This window comes from Ranitomeya imitator, chromosome 1 (genome assembly GCF_032444005.1).
Source record: "Ranitomeya imitator isolate aRanImi1 chromosome 1, aRanImi1.pri, whole genome shotgun sequence".
In the NCBI taxonomy this organism is placed as follows: domain Eukaryota; kingdom Metazoa; phylum Chordata; class Amphibia; order Anura; family Dendrobatidae; genus Ranitomeya; species Ranitomeya imitator.
Window position 1 is genome coordinate 555126076 of NC_091282.1, and position 21617 is coordinate 555147692.

Here is a 21617-nt window from a genome sequence, read left to right on the forward strand (position 1 = left end):
ATATAATCTATCTCAGTGATCAAAATGCACTTTGGAACGAATCTGCCGGCCGGCAGATTCGGCGGGCGCACTGCGCATGCGCCCGCCATTTTGGAAGATGGCGGCGCCCAGGGAGAAGACGGACGGGACCCCGGCTGGATCGGTAAGTATGATGGGGTGGGGGGGGGACCACGGGGGGGGGGGGATCGGAGCACGGGGGGGGGGAATCGGAGTGCGGGAGGGGTGGAACGGAGCACGGGGGGCGTGGAACGGAGCACGGGGGGGGTGGAACGGAGCACCGGGGGGGGTGGATCGGAGTGCACGGGGGGGTGATTGGAGCACGGGGGGGTGATTGGAGCACGGGGGGAGCGGACAAGAGCACGGGGGGGAGCGGAGCACTGGACGGAGGGGAGCCGGAGCAGTGTACCGGCCAGATCGGAGGGCTGGGGGGGCGATCGGTGGGGTGGGGGCACACTAGTATTTCCAGCCATGGCCGATGATATTTCAGCATCGGCCATGGCTGGATTGTAATATTTCACCCGTTATAATAGGTGAAATATTACAAATCGCTCTGATTGGCAGTTTCACTTTCAACAGCCAATCAGAGCGATCGTAGCCACGAGGGGGTGAAGCCACCCCCCCTGGGCTAAACTACCACTCCCCCTGTCCCTGCAGATCGGGTGAAATGGGAGTTAACCCTTTCACCCGATCTGCAGGGACGCGATCTTTCCATGACGCCGCATAGGCGTCATGGGTCGGAATGGCACCGACTTTCATGACGCCTACGTGGCGTCATGGGTCGGGAAGGGGTTAAAATGATGCTCCTCCCTAAGATTCTATACCTGCTTCGCTGCATCCCCATCCCCTTTCCCAAAAAATATCTTAACCTTTTCCAATCAGTCCTGGGTCGGTTCATTTGGAGTAACAAACCACACCGTGTCGCCATGTCTACTCTGACCCTACCATACACTAGAGGTGGCTTTGGAGTTCCTGACATTACTTCATACCATTCATCAATTGTCCTGGATGTAGCGAGGATTTGGTGGCTCGAAGCGCCTACTTCGCTATGGTTACAGATTGAGGCATGTTTTGCTCCTCATGGATCGACCAGACTTCTTTTGGAGATGAATCTTCTTCGCATCTCCTCCCCACCCTCTACCCTAAGCTCTATCCAAAATCTTCTTTCAATTTGGCATAAATTCAAAAACTCACATTTCCCCTTCCTCTATAAACACATATCTATACGAGCTGTAGAAACCCTTATGGGAGAAATCTCCTTTGCAACTTGGAGTAATGGACCCACACCCATATTTTTACTTGACGACCTACTAGACCAGGGGTCCCTCTCTCCTTATAACGCCCTAATTTCCAAATTGTCCCTCTCTCCCTCATCACTGTTCTCCTATTTTCGTCTCCGACACTTTCTTAACACAGTAACAATCCCAGTTTACGACCCCCTAGAAATCAATCTCTCATTGCAAGCACTTTTTGGACAATCTAATCAGGCTCAGCATGGAGTCTCTATCATTTATAAAGCCCTTCTCACAGCGCGTCTCACTACTAAACTCCCTTATATGCTTAGGTGGGAGTCCAGACTTGCTTTCTCAGCTTCTCTAGAACAATGGCTGACAGCCTCGGGTCATGCTTCCCATTTTACGCGCTGCATTAATCATCTCGAGCAATCAAAAAAACTTATGTTTAACTGGTACCTAACTCCGACACGTATTGCAAGGTTTGGTGGTCCGAGATCCTCACTCTCCCCTTCTTGTTGGAAGGGATGTTCTGATCCGGGCACAGAAGTTCATATGTGGTGGTCCTGCCCAGGAATAAATCAGTTCTGGACTGAAGTAGGCTCCCTCCTTTCTTCTCTAACAGGACTTCCTATGATCTTAACGCCTTCTCTGGCCTTACTAGGTTTAGATTTGGAGTCCTTCCCCCTTAGTTTAAGACCTATTATAACAAATACCCTCGTAGCGGCCCGTCAAACTATAGCAGCTCATTGGAGGACTCCGGTTCTACCAACTCTACTAGAGACTATATCACGTTTAAACGTTCACTGCGCATATGAGATTATGTTAGCACATGACCTGAACCAGAAAACAAAGACTATGAACTGGTGGGACCCTTGGATTTCCTCAATTTATAACACAGTTGATGTGCCGCTCTGATGCTCATTGTGTTTTGACCAACTGTAAATTCTATATTTTGTGGTTGATGCCTATATTAGCACATTTTGTATCATATATGTGACATACTGGTAAATCTGCATACCTTCCCCTATCTCCCCTTCCCCAATCCTTATGGTTAATTCGTTTGTTCTCTTTACATATTGTATATGATGACGATTAATAAAAAACAACTGGTTTAAAAAAAAAAAAAAAATTTCTCCAACAAAAATAGTATCCACTTCAATAGTTTATTTTACAAAATAAATTGTAAAAGAGATGTTCACATACAAATAAAACATTGCAAAGTCAAAATAAGAAACACCTTCAAGCCCCCCATCAGATGACTGGCAATCAAACGATGATTCGTCCAGCAGCCATCACTCCAATCCACTATTTGCTCAGCCAAGGGTTCACATGTTTTTTTAGGAGAAAGCCGCTGCCAAATATGTCTGGCAGCGACTTATGTCAGGGGAAAAAACAAAAGACCAGAAGTCCGAAAACAGACAAGCTGGATTCTTAGCTTCCATGACAATCAATTGTTTGGGGCCCTCGAACACTGTTGGTAAAATTACTCTTTATTTGCGGGTTCGTCGGAGAGTCTAATGCGTATAGAAGATGTAAGACCCTCTTAACATCCTAAAAGGCAACACAGCAGTAAAATGTAACTATTACTTCTTTATCTGAAAAAGCCCCAGAGGTAAATGTGGTGGATTGTGCTGCTTACATTTGAGTTGGAGTGACAAATTTAATTTATGAAGTTACACAAGGTGAAGACACTGCTGGTTTGCATTCAGTGAAACTAGCTACAGACATTGCATGATGCAAACCTATTAAAGATGAGCAGAACTATTTGCAGGAGCCTAGTCAAATGGCTGCGTTGGTAGGTCATGGTGACAGAGCAGAAAACTGTGACCTTCCTACCTGCCAGCAACCATAGCCGCCCCCTGTTCCACTGGGTCTATCAATCACAAGAGGTGCTGGGGATACCAGCAAGTAGGAAGAGGTTCGTAGGGCTCTGGTCTGACCGCAACAAACTACTGCCATGGCCACTAGACCAACGTCCTGCAAATCTCTTTGCTCAACCTACTATTTCGTACATGAAATCAGGATTTGCATGGTGGAAACACAGCTATTAGCCACCAATCCACTTTCGCATTTTTTTGATTACTAGTAGGAAACTCTGATTTAAATAGTAGAATAATGTACCCAAGCAAAGGGAATGGTAACTATAATCTGAGCTCTGCGCTGCACTAATACCATCCTGGATTTTATTTCAGATGGAAATAATAGTTTTGCTCCCAGTCTAATTTTGTAAGAGTCCAGGTTACTACAACTGTTCCCGCTGAATCTAGGAAGTTGTCACTGTCTGCTACATTACTCCTGTGCTGGAGGATCTTGGCCTTCACGCTTTACTGTAAAACAGGGAAGAGGAGAAAGATCATTGGCATAGTATAAAAGTGTCACACATAAAACATGCACCACATATACAAATTATTTGAAATTACTCTTATGCAAATTAAAGGAATAAGAAAAACATCAACAGATAATTCAACAAGAAGGAAAGATTGCAAACAATAATTGTAAAAAGCATTTCCCCAGAATGGTAATGTTTGTGTTGTGTATTCTGACTCACTAGCTGCTTTCACCAACTTTCAAATACATATTTTTTTTTAACAGAGCATGGCAGTAAAAAATCCTTCAGCTTTCCATTACTTACCTTCATCTCTGGCTTTCATGCGAGCAATGAAGGAATAGCTTTTATTTCTACGATAATTTTCGTAAGGGTCATCAAGAGAAACACCAACACCTTTATACTGGTCCCATTTGTCTCGTACATCGCCTCCTTTAATTGGGTCTTGAATTCCCTGCTCATTGGCACCTAAACCCCCAGCTCCACTCCATCCTTAATGCAGAACAGACAAAAAAAGATAAACCATTTTTAATGTGTTTATTTGTGGCTCTCACATACTAACTACCAACAACAAACCCTTGTATGGGCTGAAAACAAGTAATCAGCCATCGAAAGGATAGGCAATAACCCACTGAGTGGTGAGGGTCTAATTGCTGGGACCACCAACAATAAGCAAATTGAGGAACTTTTATCCATGTTTGACTGAACCGGATGTCTGACCACTATTCATTCTCTACGGTGTTGCTTTAAAAAAAAAAAATCAAGCACAACACTTAGCAGCCCCCTAAGGAATGGAGCGGTGAGAGAATACGAACTGCCACTTTCTTGTAACATGGATAAGAGTGTGCTGTTGGGATGGTCCAAGCAATCAGAGACCCTCTAATTAATAAGTTATCATCTATTCTATAGCTAGGCGATAAAGTGAATGTCCAGGGAAAACAAGTTAGGTCACACTACCATAGAATACAGGAGAGTGCTATGCGAGAAAACATCGCATAGCACTCAGACCAGTGTTAATCTATGGGGCAGCTCACATCATCGTATTTTTTTCTCTCAGGCGTATGCATGCTGCGATTGTCACCAAGACTCACGCATGCAAATCTATGGGTGCGAGAGAAAAAAAAAACAATCACACAGCACTTGGACCATGTGAGAGCTGTCCGATTTTTAAGCATCAGTGTCTTTGAAAAGCCGGCAATTCATGTGCCACGTACAGTAAAGACAGGAATAGAAATATACACATAGAATGCATAGATACCATATTTTTCGGACTATAAGACGCACCCCAAATTTTCAGAAGGAAAATAGGGGAGAAAAAAATTATTGTGTTAAACGGGGGTCAGTCCTGCAGCACTGGTGGAGCGTGGTCACAGGGGGTGTTCGGTGGTCTGGCAATATATGACTCATCCCAAACTGGTGCGGGGGCTCCGCAGACATTTTCCGAAAGCCCAAATACCCCGTACATCCATTGCTGTAATGCTGTGGCCTCAAGGGAAATCCCATCCCAACCTGGTGCCCAACCTGGACCTCTATGGTTACCATTCTGATGCATCACCGACACCCGATCATGTGACTAGTACGGCGCATGTCGGGAAAGGGGTTAATTAAGATTTATTAAAGGAGTCTGCCATTCTTTCAATTAAAGGCGCGTGTGTGTGTGTGTGTGTGTGTGTGTGTGTGTGTGTGTGTGTGTGTGTGTGTGTGTCACAAACACCCCCCACCACCACCCCACTTGCCATCGCCACAGGGCAAGTGGGAAGAGCGAGGCTAAGAGATGTACCTTTTCGGGGGCGGCTGAGAGCTGATGTTTTTAGCCGGGGGGGGGGGGGCAGTATCCATGGCCCTTTCCTAGGCTATTAATATCAGCCCATATCTGCCTGCATATCCTTTGCTGACTATTAATTATAGGGGGACCTTATGTCTTTTTTTTTTTTTTTTTTTTTAAGGGTCCCCCCATTTTAATAGCCAGTAAAAGGCTAATTACACAGCTGTGAGCTGATACTAATAGCCTGGGAAGCGCCATGGGTAATACCCCCTTCCCAGGCTATGAACCTCTGCCTCCAGCCGTCAGCTTTCCCTCTGCTGGTTAAGAAAATTACGCGGGAGCCCATGCCATTTTTTTCACAAATATAATCTTTTATTAATTAAATACATGTACAGTAGGCTGCACACAAACCGTGTACAAATTGTATTTGACAAACTATCTATTCTATTTATATTTACTGTATGTAATCCATTTATTCTATCTTGTCTGCTCCTGCTGTGATTTTAAAGTAGGTGGCTGCTGAATTGCTGGCTTTTCCTACATCTATGTAATGTACCGTATATACTCGAGTATAAGCCGAGATTTTCAGCCCAAATTTTTGGGCTGAAAGTGCCCCTCTCGGCTTATACTCGAGTCACGGTGGGCGGCAGGGGCGGCGGGTGAGGGGGAGAGGGCGCTGAGGCATACTCACCTAGTCCCGGCGCTCCTGACGCTGCCCCTGCCTGTCACACTGTCTCCGGGTGCCGCAGCTCTTCCCCTGTTCAGCGGTCACGTGGGACCGCTCATTAGAGAAATTAATATGGACTCCACTCCCATAGGGGTGGAGCCACATATTCATTCCTCTGAGCGGTGCCAGTGACCGCTGACAGGAAGAGCTGCGGCACCCGGAGACAATGTAACAGGCAGGGACAGAGTCAGGAGCGGCGGGACTAGGTGAGTATTTTATATTCACCTGTCCGCGTTCCACCCGCCGGGCGCCGCTCTGTCTTCGCGTCCTCTTGCAGTGACTGTTCAGGTCAGAGGGCGAGATGACGCATATAGTGTGCGCGCCGCCCTCTGCCTAATCAGTCAGTGCGGAGAGACGCCGGGAGCTGCAAGCAAGAGAGGCGAGTATGGCATTTTTTTTTTTTTTTTATTCTTGCAGCAGCAGCAATGGCACAGCTTTATACGGAGCATCTATGGGGCAAAAATGAACGGTGCAGAGCACTATATGGCACAGCTATGGGGCAAGAATGAACGGTGCAGAGCACTATATGGCACAGCTATGGGGCAAGAATGAACGGTGCAGAGCACTATATGGCACAGCTATGGGGCAAGAATGAACGGTGCAGAGCACTATATGGCACAGCTATGGGGCAAGAATGAACGGTGCAGAGCACTATATGGCACAGCTATGGGGCAAGAATGAACGGTGCAGAGCACTATATGGCACAGTTATGGGGCAAGAATGAACGGTGCAGAGCACTATATGGCACAGCTATGGGGCAAGAATGAACGGTGCAAAGCACTATATGGCACAGTTATGGGGGCAAGAATGAACAGTGCAGAGCACTATATGGCACAGCATTATATGGCACAGCTATGGGGCAATAATGAACGGTGCAGAGCACTATATGGCACAGCTATGGGGCAATAATGAACGGTGCAGGGCATTATATGGCACACCTTTCTATGGTGCATCTATGGGGCAATAATGAACGGTGCAGAGCACTATATGGCACAGCTATGGGGCCATAATGAACGGTATGGAGCATCTATGTTTATTTTTGAAATTCACCGGTAGCTGCTGCATTTTCCACCCTAGGCTTATACTCGAGTCAATAAGTTTTCCCAGTTTTTTGTGGCAAAATTAGGGGGGTCGGCTTATACTTGGGTCGGCTTATACTCGAGTATATACGGTAATATACACACACACACACTCCCTTCTCATCCCCAATGGGGGTGGTCTTTATTGTCCTTTCTCATTCTCATGTCCTCTACCAGAGGCCTGGGGCTTTGAGGGTTCTGCGCAGGATCTTAGTTGTTCCCTGCATTGCGCTGTTCTGGACAGAGGGCCCAGATACTCTTTTGCGTCCTCCCCTGCCCAGGAGATGTGGTATGATCAGGCCATTTTCCTGCACAGTCAGACACAGCCATTACACAGTACACGGCAGGGGCATAGTTATAAGATTATCTCAGCACAGGAACATTTTTTTAACACCTCTAATTGTGGAAATTATTATTCCAAGATCTATTGATGAAAATAAACTTTTGTTAGAGGGAAAACCCCTTTAAGTATGAACTGGGCTAGGCGATGATATCTGCATAGTGGATGTCCAGATCATAGATACACAGCCAATTCTGGTCAGAATGCCATACTGCCATAGGATACCACTCCCAAGGGTCACAATAACACTTAGAAGAGTATCCCCATATGGAAAATAAATGGCATAAATCTATTAAAAAGGGTGAGTGGAAACTCCATGGATCAGGTCTAAAAATGAGGTGACCGCACATGTAAATGACTATTGCCATTGCAGTTAATGGGAGTTGTGAAATGCTCAGGTGTTTCTATATACTACAATCAAGGGTGACAGGCATAGGGGTTACGCTCTTGACCCTGCTCCTTTCCAGAATGTCAAACATATTATTGAAGATGTGGATTTACCATAATGGTCTTCCATGGGAATATCTCATCAATTAAAGAACTTATCCAGATAAAACTGATGGGCAGCTCAGTGGTCAACTGAGAGCAGCCAGAGACCTTGATTGCAGCGATGTATCACTTTCTGGGCTCCTTAGTGTAGTTTTTATAAAATCACTGTTTCAACCATGAGATCATAATTAGTAGCAGACTAGAAAACCTGCTGCCAGGTTGTCAAGCATATTCATGAGCTCTGTAAAACCCCACAGCTTTCTGTCTCTACTGGGCAGAAAGCTGCCAGTGGCGGGTGCAGGGATATACACAGGTCCACATTCAGAAAACTGCTAGGTCTGCAACAGATAAAACAGTGATTTTTATTAAAAACAAGACAGCATGAAGACCAGTAAGTGACCTCACTTGAATCAGTCTCTCTGCCTCTACATCATGCTGCTCTCAGATAGTGTAATAAATGCCTAGTGACAGAATCCCTTTAATTTCTGAGCTGCCTGTGCACTCAGCTCACTAAAATGTTGGCCAAAGTTTAAGAGGACATATTATATCTTCCTGATGGGGTAAGCAAGTTTACAAAAGTGTTTAGCTATTTAGCGAAGATCTGTGGCAAATATGTAAGATATGCTATAAGATGCATAGGAGCAACACAGTAAACAATATAATTGGTTACAGCATTGTACATAACTTCTACCCATGAAAATCTTCCACAATCAAGTAGTACATGTCTCACCCATTTTCACCAGCATCTGATGTCCCTTGTTTTCTTCCCCTAGGCGCACATTGGGCACACTTCCTCCTGGCCCTGAACCCAAGCCTGACGAAGAACTAGAAAAACATGAACATTTTATCACTCACTTGTGGCAGTATGCAGTCATCTATATAAACCTGGCAATAATAATCATGCCACAAAATTCTGTTCCATATGGCTGCTGCAGTCAATTACTGGTCTCAAAGGTGACGCATATGTTGATGCATAAGCTGATGACATGGTGATTACACTCCACAAAACCACTGCAGCCTGTCCACAAAGACTGACGAAACAGCGGAGAGGCATTGCTGGATCAGGGTAAGGTGAGTAACTGTTGAGTTTGTTACTTAACAACCATGCAATACAATACACACGAAATAAGAACAGTAAAAACATTTACATTTTCTCTAACAACTCCGTGTATTACATTATTGGGAAATAAAGTTTCATATGGGATCATTAACCTAAACCACAGTTTCGTGCTCACTCACTGTATTTTGCAGAATATAGCAAGCACATTTTTCCAAAAATTTTTTGGAAGTGGGGGGTCGCATCTTATAGTCCAGATATACTTGGCTGTGGCTGGGGAGGGGGGAGCGTGTCACGGGAGGCACGAGCCGGCGCTGTGGCTAATACATGTGCCTACCATTAAAGAAAATGAATATTGTCTGCTCCTCACGCCCATAGTCTGACCCACCTCTCTAAACTGAATCCAGCACTGAGAGGTGGATGGAGCTATGGGCATGGGAAACAGTAAATACTCATTTTCTTTATTAGCGGGCACACAAGTTAGCTGCAGCCGCCAAACAATCACGTGTCCACTTATTAAGGAGAGTGAATATTCACTGCTCCCCACACCCATAAGCCCGAGCGTGGGGAGCAGTAACTATACTGGCAGCTGACGTAAGCATGTGGGAGAACATGGCAGTTACGTCATGTGCTGCGCTGCTTACACACAAGTCAGTTGCCGGTATCAGAAGAGGACGCTGTGATACACACACACACACACACACACACCAGGATGAGACAAGGATGGGGGACATTAGTACAAGGGCCGTGTAGTTTGGAGTCTGTGTCCATATTTGTGGAGTCAGAATAAACAGACAGACTCCGAAAATATATAATAAATTGGGTACAGTAGTTCAATGCAGTATATGATGTAATGAATCTGTACTGAACTGTATGCACATGCTCAGTAGTGACCAGTGCTGTGGAGTTTGAAGTCAGGAAAATTGAGGAGTCAGATCAGAGGTTTGGCTTACAGACTCCACAACATTGATTAGTACAGAATTGGGGGGGGAATTACCCTCATAACAGTGTAGTCAGCAGCAGATTCTCCCCTCCACATACACACACAAACAGTGCAATCTTTTCTGCTTTCCTCCTCTAAACCCTAGACCTTATTGGTCTCATGAATTTTATGGTTGGCAAAACATGGTAATTGGAGACACAGGAGCCATGATCGAAAGCTGCTGCAACAAGGAGGCTTGTACTAAGAATTACAAGAGTCAGCTCCTCCCCTGCAGATTACATCTACTTACACAATGGACTAAACAAGTGTTTTGCTTAGTGTCACAGACCAACACAGGTCTGAGGCCCAGACTGTTTACTCACTTTTTTTTTCCTCCTTTAAGTTAAGAAACAGCAAAATGGCCTTGTCACCCCACTATAGACAGTGCACACAGTGCTGAAAGGGTCACACTGTAGTCTTTCTGGTCTAGATGGCAAGACCCTATACCTGACACCAAGTAGTAGAAAAGACAGCGCTTCAAACGTTGGCGAAAAAAAAAAAAAAAAAAAATCACATTTTATTCCGCCTCCTGTGGCAACGTTTCGATCCAAAAGATCTTTCTCAAGCATCGAAACGTTGCCACAGGAGGCGGAATAAAATGTGATTTTTTTTTTTCACCAACGTTTGAGGCGCTGTCTTTTCTACTACTTGGTATGGACTTTTTTCTGGGATGAAGTCCCTGGTTGTGACGTGCGTCTTAAATAGGGTCCTGTAGGACCCTGGCTATATGAGGTGCGGTTTAACTTATAATTTTTGATTGCCTACACCTGACACCATCCACGATCAGGCAGACAGTTCTTGCCCTGACCTCTGGACGCCCACCACAGCATTGCATGGAGCAGACATGAATCTAAGCGTATCAGATGTAGCCAGTGGTAGAATCCAACCAATAGTAAGTGTCAGAGTTTTGGGTTAAAATTTAAGTTTTAATGTATATCCTTAAAAATAGGACAAAATACACACATAAAAATGACAAAGTGCAAGGTGCTGAGGACAAATAACACTACAACATAGTAGGGTAATCTCATGCATCAAAGACCCATCAAGGTCTGTGCAATGGTTGGTTCCTTACATTATCAAAGAATCCACAATCCCTACAGAACTATATATGCACGGTAGTTGACTACCAATCAAATATAAGCAACCAATCTCGTGTATACATATTCACCCAATTAGTGCAAACTCCACTTTATTGTACAAGACTAAAAAAACTATAGGCAGGCTGTATAGACCATTAATCAAACAATGTAATGTACCTGAAACTCCTGCCTTGATATAGATACATATGACTAATATACATACCGGATCCTCAGATGAAATCCCAGGACCATCTACTTGCCACAAAAAAAAAAAAAGGGACCCCTTCTTATGGTCATAGGTTACACCATGCAACAAAACAGCAGGGTCACCTATGGCAACACCTTCATCACGAGCAAGTATCACCTATTGATGCAACATCATATTTTATCGATGCATCTCCTATGAAGTGAACCACACACTCATCCCTCTTTGCATTCCCAAAAAAAAGGCAATGTAAGGTCACAAGCCTCATAGTACTTTAGCAGTATGCTATACGTTTTTGTTTTGTTTTTTTGTTTTGTTTTTTTTTTTTTACTTACGGCGGGGTTGCACTGCGAGACCGAGATCTCCGATTTCTTCCAGGTGAAAATGATTTTGACCTAGAGCGAGACCTTGAGCGACTTTGGGATGACCTAGACTGACTTCGGCTCCTTTAAAAAAAAATGTGTACAGATCAATTTTTACAATTATATAAACACATTACAATAAATATAAATGATAAAGCACTAGAAAATACAAAACATGGGCACTGTGAACCAAAATTCCAATAGCCGGATGGGAGTTACATGCCTAACCTTGATCTGGATCGGGAATAAGATCGGGATCTTGATCGAGATCTGGAACGAGACCTAGAGTATGAGCGAGAGGACTTTGAAGATTGAGAATTGGATCGTGAAGAAGATCGACCACGACTTTCTGATCGACTGTTGGATCTTGATGGCCTAAACAGAAGAAGAGTAACTATTTTATGGAGAGCCATAAGTAATAATTTTATTTCTATAGCGCTAACATATTCCGCAGCACTTTACATTTTAGAGGGGCTTGTATAGACATTAAAAGATATTACAGAATAACGATCACATAAATCAACAGATACCAAGAGGAATAAGGGCCCTGCTCTAAAGCTTACGATCTACGAGGAAACAGGGGAGACACGAAAGGCGGATGGTAACAAATTGCTTTCATTGTACGGTCCAGCCATCAATGTAATAAATGGGATGTTCATGTAAGGAGACATGAACTGGTAACCAACCAGTATGTGTAAAAGTACAGACACAGAAAACTATTATATGTATGAAGGGTGTGATAGCATATGATACAAGGGTACTGGTTATGAAGAGAATGTTATATGGGCAAAACAGGGATACTTCGATGAGGCGGTAGGCCAGTCTGAAGAAATGCGTTTTTAGGGCATGCTTAAAACTGTGGGTGTTGGGAATTAATCAAGTTGTCCTGTGTAGTGCATGCCAAAGAATTGGTGCAGCATGGGAGAAGTCTTGGAGACAGGAGTGGGAGGTTCAGATTATTGAGGTTAATCTTAGGTCATTAGCAGAACGCAGGGCACGGGAAGGGTGGTAGACAGATAAGGAAGGAGATACAGGGTGCTGCTGAACCGTGGAGCGCTTTGTGGGTGAGAGTGATACGGTTATATTGAACTCTGGAGTGGATGGGTAACCAGTGCAATGACTGGACCTATTTAAAAGTTAGTTCTGTAGGGTCAAATCCATGTTTATACATAACATTTTTGACTATAAAAAAAATATTTTTTTCTAAAACAAAGTGCCCACATCTTATAGTCTGCAGACATATGGGTATAGTTGTCTCAGATCATCTTCACCGTATGTTTATGGATTAGGCAAAAAACGTTCAAGAAGTGCTAGCCAGATCACTACATTCGCGCTCTTCATAGTGGCCTCCTCCTGCTGCTTTTCTCTCTTCTCTTTTCCCTTTGCCTGCTCCATGTCAGTTTTTATTCCAATGTACTAATAACAGATGTATGATTATCGTTAGTGCTTAGAGTATCCTTAGTAGTAGTAGTACAGTGGAATCAGCAGAGACACGGAGTATGCAGGGGTGCAGTGCCATTATCTTAGGGAGTAAGTCGGCATTAAAGGGGTTGGCCACCTTTATGAACAATTCTTTTTCTTACATGAATGCATGCAAATTGGGCAAAAAAATCAATAGAAAGCAGTTCTCATGTGAAGCTTTCAATTGGAAAGGTGAACAACCACTTTAAACACTCAGATTTACAAGAGTCTGCAATGTACAGAATGGCTCCCCTGTAGATTTAACATGGGGGCATGGTCCCACTTAGATGATAGCATGGAAAGAATGATTGAATGTATTGTAAGCTAGAAGGCACCGAGTTTCCCGCCTCCTGCTAAAGCCACTAATGACTACTTTGACAGCTTGGCATTTGGGCTCTTATCACTAAAGCTTGATAGTGTGGACCCTGCTGCGCAGACAGCACGACTCGTCCTCTCAGAGCCTGCAGAGCCTTGAAGTCTCTTACTTCTCTAATAACAGGTACTTGCAAAGAGTCAGTGCCTTTAGCCTTCATACTGGACAGCAAATTGAACACACTACCGCTGCCAGCATCTTACAGGTGTTTACCATCCTCACTACTAGCTGGAGATTAAGGAGCAGTGTAACCTCCAAGTGGTGGCTACGGTGACCTTCTCTATACTTTGAAACAATGCCCCTTCTACCCTCCAGAGTTAATCAAAAACAGCAGAACTGCGGTCACCAATCTCTGAGGGGAATGGAGAAGGAGAAAAAGAAGTGGAGATCAGATGCCCACAGCATGCGATTCTCCTGGTAGCCATTCTCCTGAGAACCAACAGTATTACCTTACTTACCTGTTGCTCCTCATCACTTCTGATGCATTCTGGGTTACAATATAGGAATAGTATATAGCCGCTAACTTATGTAATCCCTGTTACAATTATGAATCTCCATTGAAATACCAGTAGTATCCATAGTACCATAATAATGTTTGATAAATGTCATTCTATCCTCTCGCCTAGACATCTGCTTTATTAAACAAGGATGCTGCTGGATTTGCCACTGCAGATTATATAATCGTATTTTTTATTATTATTATTATTACTACTACTACTACTAACTGACTTGACCAATTAGTTACAGTTACCCCTTCAATTTCTTATACCAAAAGCATAAAAGAAGTTAATTACTGACATTTTTTTTCAATATTTTCTGGTCAATACAGAAAAATTCAGTATGTTTTTAAAAAAAAAAAAACCCCGAGTCATTAACCCCTTAACGACAAGGGGTACTTTTGGTTTTGCATTTTAATTTTTTGCTCCCCTTCTTCCCAGAGCCATAACTTTTTATATTTTGGTAAAAATGGCCATGTGAGGGCTTGTTTTTTGCAGGACGAGTTGTACTTTTGAAAGAAACCATTGGTTTTACCATGTTGTGTAATAAAAAACTGGAAAAAATTCCAAGTGCGGTGAAATTGCAAAAAGTGCAATCCCACACTTGTTTTTTCACTAGGTTCACTATATACTAAAACTGACCTGCCATTATGATTCTCCCGGTCATTATAAGTTCGTAGACACCAAACATGTCTAGATTATTTTTTATGTAAGTGGTGAAAAAAAATCCAAATTTTGTAAAAAAAAATAAATAAAAAAAAAATTCCACTTTTCGAGACCTGTAGCATTTCTATTTTTCGAGATCTGGGGTCGGGTGGGGGCTTATTTTTTGCGTGCCGAGCTGATGTTTTTATTGATACCATTTTGGTGTTTACGAAAAAAGTAATTCTGGAGTTTAGATTTTTTTTTTTCTTGCTACACCGTTTACTGATTGGATTAATTCTTTTTTTATGTTGATAGATTGGGCGATTCTGAACACGGCAATACCAAATATGTGTATTTTGAGGGTTTTTTTTTTTTATTGTTTTATTTTGAATGTGGGGAAATGGGGGGGATTTGTAAATATATATATATATTTTTGAATATTTTTTAAAAAATTTTTTTATACTTGCCACAACAGTCTCCATCACCTCTGCTACATAGCGCAAGGCTGCAGTCCTGCTCTAGGTAGCAGATATGCTCACTTCCTATGAGTGCCGACCACCAGGCAGCGCTCATAGCGATCCAGCAATGACAACCATAGGGGTCTCCTGCTGACCTGTGTTGTCATGCCAACCCATCGGCGACCCGTAGTCATGTGACACGCCGCCGATGGGAGGAGGTAATGACGCGCTTCCTGCGCGTGCATGTTAAATGCCACTGTCAGCGTTTGACAGCAGCATGTAACATGTTAACAGCAATGGGTGAATCGCAATTCCGCCCACGGCTGTACCGGGCACATTGTCAGCTGGTCAGATCAGCTGTTACGTGCCGGAAAAGGTGCAGACTCCTCGCCGGAGTAAGCACTAAATGGGGGACGTGTCCAATGGCTGACAGTGTCCATCATTGGACGTTAAGCGGTTAACTGCTCCTGCCATCGATTCAGCTGATGAAAGTGAACAGAGTAGCGCTTCCTTTTCCAGGCAGCTCTGTCCACAGGACATGCACTTCAATGTCATGCTGTGTGACAGCTGTCTCCACGCACTATTAGAAGTTGTGATTCTACTTATGGACTTATGATATTAGTGTTTTTATAAGCATCACTGTTAGTGTGAACTGGCTAGGTTCCTACACATTCTGGGTATCTGTATTAATTTTTTGAAAATATAAATAACCAAAAAAGTTTGTACATACCTGCTCCTTTTATCTTGGCCTTTCCTTCGACGAGCTCTCATTTTTGCTCTGAAGAACTCATAAAGCCCATTCTGCTCCCATCCTTCACTGGAGAACGATAAGATGAGAAATCGGTTGGGGAGAGGTTTAGGAACTTGGCGTATACTGCAGATGCCTACCATAGGCGTTTACATTAATGATTCCCACCCTCTAATTTTCGATTGGAATCCGGATTCTGGGACAGGGTCTCACACTGGACAGCTGCAGTAGACAGGAATGCATACAATGTGCTGCATACCATAGCCATTAGTTGCATCCCGCATATTAGCAACGGGAGAAAAGGTTCTATAAAGCTACCTTTGACCAAAGAAACAGGTCAATTCCTGGCTTCATGGATTAAAAGGGGATGTCCAAGATTTTTGAAAAGTTCTCTAACAGCTTCAAATAAAAATACAATAAATTTTAAACCCGCTGCTTCTTTTCTTGGATGGTCCAGTGGTCTCTGCTGGTCTGTGTGTACTTCCCCGCAGTCATGATATGCATTCAATTTGCTTGTGACTATTGCAACCAATTATTGTGCCTTAATGGTTTTGCCTGCATTTTCAGCACCAGACCACTTATGTTATGGATTGGCTCATTCCTACACACGGCCATGCATCTTTGTAGGAGCTACTTATAAATGCTTGAAAGGCTGTGGAGAAAATTACCCCCTTCTGCATATATTGTGGAAATACGACATTTGACTAATTATATTTTATGTTAAACATGCTTATCTGTGACCAACAGACATGCACCCATACATTCATTTGCATTATTGATTACCTTGAGTGCAAAAAAAACCCCAAACATCCTGGGTACGTTGAATATGTGAGACCTCCTTATGACTAAAACATCACCAAGGTATTAGGTATACCATAGAAGTAAAACTAACCTGTTCCGAGGTCTATCATGTGATGGAGGGCTGTAAAAAGCCTCAACAGCAGCCAAAAGTCTTTCACTTGGAGGCATTGGAGGAGGGAGACGGATATCCTTGGGGTCAAGAGGTTTGTACTCATGATCTTCCAACTGCAAAGAAGCAATATAAAAAAGGGTAGAAAGATCAAGAAGATTTTACTAAAAAAAAAATGCTTCATATATACGATGTATATATATATTGTATGATGTCAGATTAACAATCTGCTGTACAGACAGGAGTTAATTACCTTAACCAATGGAGCCATAAGGCCTGCAGGCAGATCAAAATAAGGAACATTTGGAACAAGACTTGGGTCATCATGATTAACATGTGGAGGTCCTTGTCTACGTATGTGAGGTGGCTGCCCATTAAACCCATGTGGAGGAGGGCCAAAATCTTGGTGTTGGGGACCTCCCCATGGAGGATGTTCGTTCATGCCTGGGTGTGGCATCCTGTGGCCTTGGTGATGGTGTGGAGGTCCCATTTCTAAAGTAGTTGAGATCAAGTTAAGTGATTGATTATATTGAAATAAAATGAAAACTGTCATTCATTTCCATGCATAGTCGTGGGGAAAGATACAAGTAAAGAACCTCTTCATTGCCTCAACATTTAACTCTTAATAAATCTTGTCATGTAAATACAAGTTATTTTATTGTAAGACTTTTTTTTTTTTTTTTACTAATTATGGAAAACTTAGAAGAATTTAAAGCAATAGTAATAAGAGACATAAGTTTTTTTTATTTTTCTGTCAATATTGCCATGAGGGCTTGTTTTTTGCGGAACGAGTTGTACTTTTGAACGACACCATTGATTTTGCCATATAGGGGACTGAAAAATGGGAAAAAAAATTCAAAGTGCGGTAAAATTGCAGAAATAAACTGTAATCCCACAATTGTTTTTTTTATATATACCATGTTCACTAAATGCTAAAACTGACCTGCCACTATGATTCTCCAGGTCATTTCGAGTTCATAGACGACAAACATGTCTAGGTTTGGTTTTAGTTAAGTGGTGAAAAAAAAAATCCAAAGTTTCCCAAAAAAAGGGTCTCCATTTTCTGAGACCCATAGCATCCCCTTTTTTCGGGACCTGGGACTGGGCAAGGACTTATTTTTTGCATGCCGAGCAGATGTTTCCATCTGGAATATTTTGGTGTAGATACAATCTTTTGATTGCCCGTTATTGCATTTTAATGCAATGTAGCCCTAACCAAAAAAAAAAAAAACACAAGAAAAGGTAATTCTGGTGTTTTGATTTTTTTTCTCGTTATGCCATTTACAGATTGTATTAATTCTTTTTATATATTGATAGATCGGGCGATTCTTAACATGGCGATAACACTTATTTTGAATCGGGCGATTGGGGGATAGGGGGATTTAAACTTTTATATTTTTTTAAAACATTTTTTTTTCACTTGTTTTAATAGTCTTCATGGGAGACTAGAAGCTGCGATAGTCCGATCGACTGTGCTACACACAGCAAGGCTTCAGCCCTGCTGTGTGTAGCTAACATGATCACTTGTTATGAGCACCGACCGATGGGCAGCACTCATAGCTCTCCGGCAATGACAACCACAGGGGTCTCGCAGACCCCGGGTTGTCATGCCAACCCATCAGCGACTCCCGATCATATGACACGAGCGCCGATGGGTGGGGGCTTGTGGCGGGCTTCCGGCGCAATCAGAAATTGACAGCGGCATTTAACATCTTAAGAGCTGTGGGTGGATCATGATTCCACTTGCAGCTGTTAGAGGCACATGTCAGCTAATGAAATCAGCCGACATGTGCCAGAAAAAGTTGTAGACTCATCACCGGAGCCCGCAGCAAACGGGGAGGCGACCTTAGACGTACTTATACATCTCAGGTCGGAAAGGGTTAAATATAAACTTACAATATTATAGCATATTGTCAATATATAAGCAATTCTAACATGCAAGTTGATTCCAAATCAGGATCTTGAATTGTGTGCAATGTGCCATTTATTTTATGGAGTAGTAGAAAGCTGATCTGTCAGCCAGTTTTACAATATAAATACAAACTTCATATACTAAATTCTTAGACTGGATAAGACATGTATTTACTGTGAAAATATCAGACTGGCTATAAAATATTGACGATGCTGAGGAAGTAAAAAATAGGATAGGTGGGCAAAGATTGGGTAAACTTTATAGAAAGGATTATAAAGCCAATCTTGCTTTGAATTTAATAGTAAATAAAATACATCAGCATCATCAGGTCCATGATATATTTAATAATGGATACAGTTTGTATTGTCAACTCTCGTGATAGATCTCCTGTAATAAAGATTTCTCAATTAAACCAGGTAGAATTTTTGCAATATTTTCTGCAAAACTACAAAGTTGATTTAAAATAGTGGCAATATCATAAATACGTGCACGATAATCAGTGAAAACTGTTTAACGTCCCTATTTTCCCATCATTAGGAAACAATTTACAAAGCATCTAATTTTGTTAAGTCTAATATTCAATAGAGAAGAGGAAACTAATAGGATGAACTACAAACAGTACTACCTGCAGGAAAGTCTCCTTGAGGATAATCAAAACGATGAGGGAAGGGTGGTCTCTCAAAAGGATGGCGTGGAGGAAAATCATCCTGCATAAAACGTGGTGGAAATCTGTTGAAATTATGAGGATGGGGTGGCTGATTGAACTGTGGAGGGTGCTGTTGATGAGGCGGAAATGGCCCCCGAAAATGTGGAGGATGCTGCATGCGAAAATGTGGGTCTCTTTGAGCCCCACCACCCCACGGTGGTTGCTCATGTTGGTTACTCCAAGGAGCATCAAATTGGTTATTCCATGGAGGTTCTCGCTGATTGTTCCATGCTGGTTCAGGTTCATTGTTCCAGTTAGGGTCTCTGTCACTCCACATACCTTCGTGGCTATTATTCCATGGAGGGCAATGAGGGGGGCCCTGATGATGAGGAAAAGGGGGCTGATCACAGGGCTATAGATAAAGTTAAAATGACAAGAATTTAAAGATAGTCATTTTACATAAAGCTGAAATGTGCTCAAAATCCCACACATACACACCTTAAATGTGTTGGTAACCAATATAAAAAAGTAAAACACATTCATTCATTCTGTGGCTCTCACAATACGAATAACTTACATTAAAATAGTCATCACATGTAATATTAAAAAATTCTAAAATAAATAAAAATCACTTCCTATATTGCGCATTAGAAGGAGTATAATTCTACTTATATGCAGTCTGCGGAGGTTGCCCTACAATGTGTTAAGATGGAATTTATGTTTAACACTATTAGTTCCATAATTTTTTGCAAATCTTATTTTATAGACATCTAATACCTGTTGCTGGCCCCATGGTGCCATAGGTTGTGGCTGGTCGAACCAGGGAGGTTTATTAGGCGGCATGCTTTCGTGGGGTGCTGGACCTCTGTTTCCTGTATTTCCAGGATCTGGCACGCTCCCAGGAGGAGGAGGAGGAGGAGGAGGAGGAGGTGGTGGCTCAAATTCCACAGCCGGTGGGATTGGAAGTGTAGGTTTCACATCCTCTATGAGGTAAAAGACAATATGAACACGATAAAACAGTGTTTGAAATAACGGCAACATATAAGTTTAAATGAACATATAAGTGTTTCTCACTAAATTAGAATATCAAAAAGTTTATTTCAGTTCTTCAATGCAAAAAGTGAAACTCCTATATTATACAGAGTAATTACACACAGAGTGATCCATTTCAAGTGTTTATTTCTGGTAATGCTGATGATTATGGCTTATAGCCAATAAAAACCAAATAGTCATTATCACAGTAAATTAGAATAATTAACAAAAACACGTGCAAAGGCTTTCTAAGTGTTTAAAAAAGGTCCCTTAGTCTGTTTCAGTAGGCTCTACAATCATGGGGAAGACTGCTGACTTGACAGATTGCACAAGCAACTGGGATAACCGCAGCCTTGAAAGGATTCTTAAGAAAAGGCCATTCAAAAATTTTGGGGAGATTCACAAAGAGTGGACTGCTGCTGGAGTCATTGCTTCAAGAGCCACCACACACAGACGTATCCAGGACATGGGCTACAAGTGTCTCATTCCTTGTGTCAAGCCACTCATTACCTATAGACGACGCCATAAGCGTCTTACATGGGCCAAGGAGAAAAAGAACTGGACTGTTGCTCAGTGGTCCAAGGTGTTGTTTTCAGATGAAAGTAAATTTTGCATTTCATTTGGAAATCAAGGTCCCAGAGTCTGGAGGAAGAGTGGAGAGGCCACAATCCAAGCTGCTTGAGGTCTAGTGTGAAGTTTCCACAATCAGTGATGGTTTGGGGAGCCATGTCATCTGCTGGTGTAGGTCCTCTATGTTTTGTCAACACCAAAGTCAGCGCAGCCGTCTATACCGGGAAATTTTAGAGCACTTCATGCTTCCCTCGGCCGACAAGCTTTTTGGAGATGGAAATTTCATTTTTCAGCAGGACTTGGCACCTGTCCACACTGCCAAAAGTACCAATATCTGGTTTAACCCTCCGTCAGGGGCAACTGATCTGACAGGCGCAGCTCACTTAGTTTTATTTCTCTATTTTCAGTGGTTTGTCTGGGAAACACCATCCTCCCAGTACCTTTATAACTTTAAGGCTGTGTGCACACGTTGCTGTTTTTTTTTGCGTTTTTTCGCGATAACGCTATAAAACCGCAAAAAACGCATACAATAAGCATCCCATCATTTAGAATGAATTCCGCATGTTTTGTGCACATGCGGTAAAAACGCAGCATGTTCATTAATTTTGCGGTTTTTTTGCGGATTTCCCACTACAAAATGCATTGGGAAATGTCTGGAAAAAAACGCATCAAAAACGCACCAAAACGCGGCAAAAACGCATGCAGATTTCTTGCAGAAAATT

General features: G+C 42.6%; 1 protein-coding gene across 3 annotated transcripts in view; it reads right to left on the reverse strand.

Moving 5' to 3' along the window:
* Window positions 1-2381: 2381 nt before the first annotated feature.
* The window catches only part of CHERP (calcium homeostasis endoplasmic reticulum protein), a 78076-nt gene continuing 58840 nt past the window's right edge, over window positions 2382-21617 (reverse strand). For 2 of the 3 annotated variants that reach the window (XM_069767740.1, XM_069767742.1), the window contains 10 exons: window positions 20071-20276; window positions 19273-19705; window positions 16989-17227; window positions 16718-16851; window positions 15808-15894; window positions 11872-12018; window positions 11617-11727; window positions 8689-8783; window positions 3865-4050; window positions 2382-3559 (listed from right to left, as the gene is read on the reverse strand). In XM_069767740.1, the coding sequence (XP_069623841.1) occupies window positions 3522-3559; window positions 3865-4050; window positions 8689-8783; window positions 11617-11727; window positions 11872-12018; window positions 15808-15894; window positions 16718-16851; window positions 16989-17227; window positions 19273-19705; window positions 20071-20276 (1676 nt within the window). In that variant the 3' untranslated portion in view covers window positions 2382-3521. The remainder of the gene's footprint in view (window positions 3560-3864; window positions 4051-8688; window positions 8784-11616; window positions 11728-11871; window positions 12019-15807; window positions 15895-16717; window positions 16852-16988; window positions 17228-19272; window positions 19706-20070; window positions 20277-21617) is intronic. The other variant, XM_069767741.1, reaches the window with a different exon arrangement.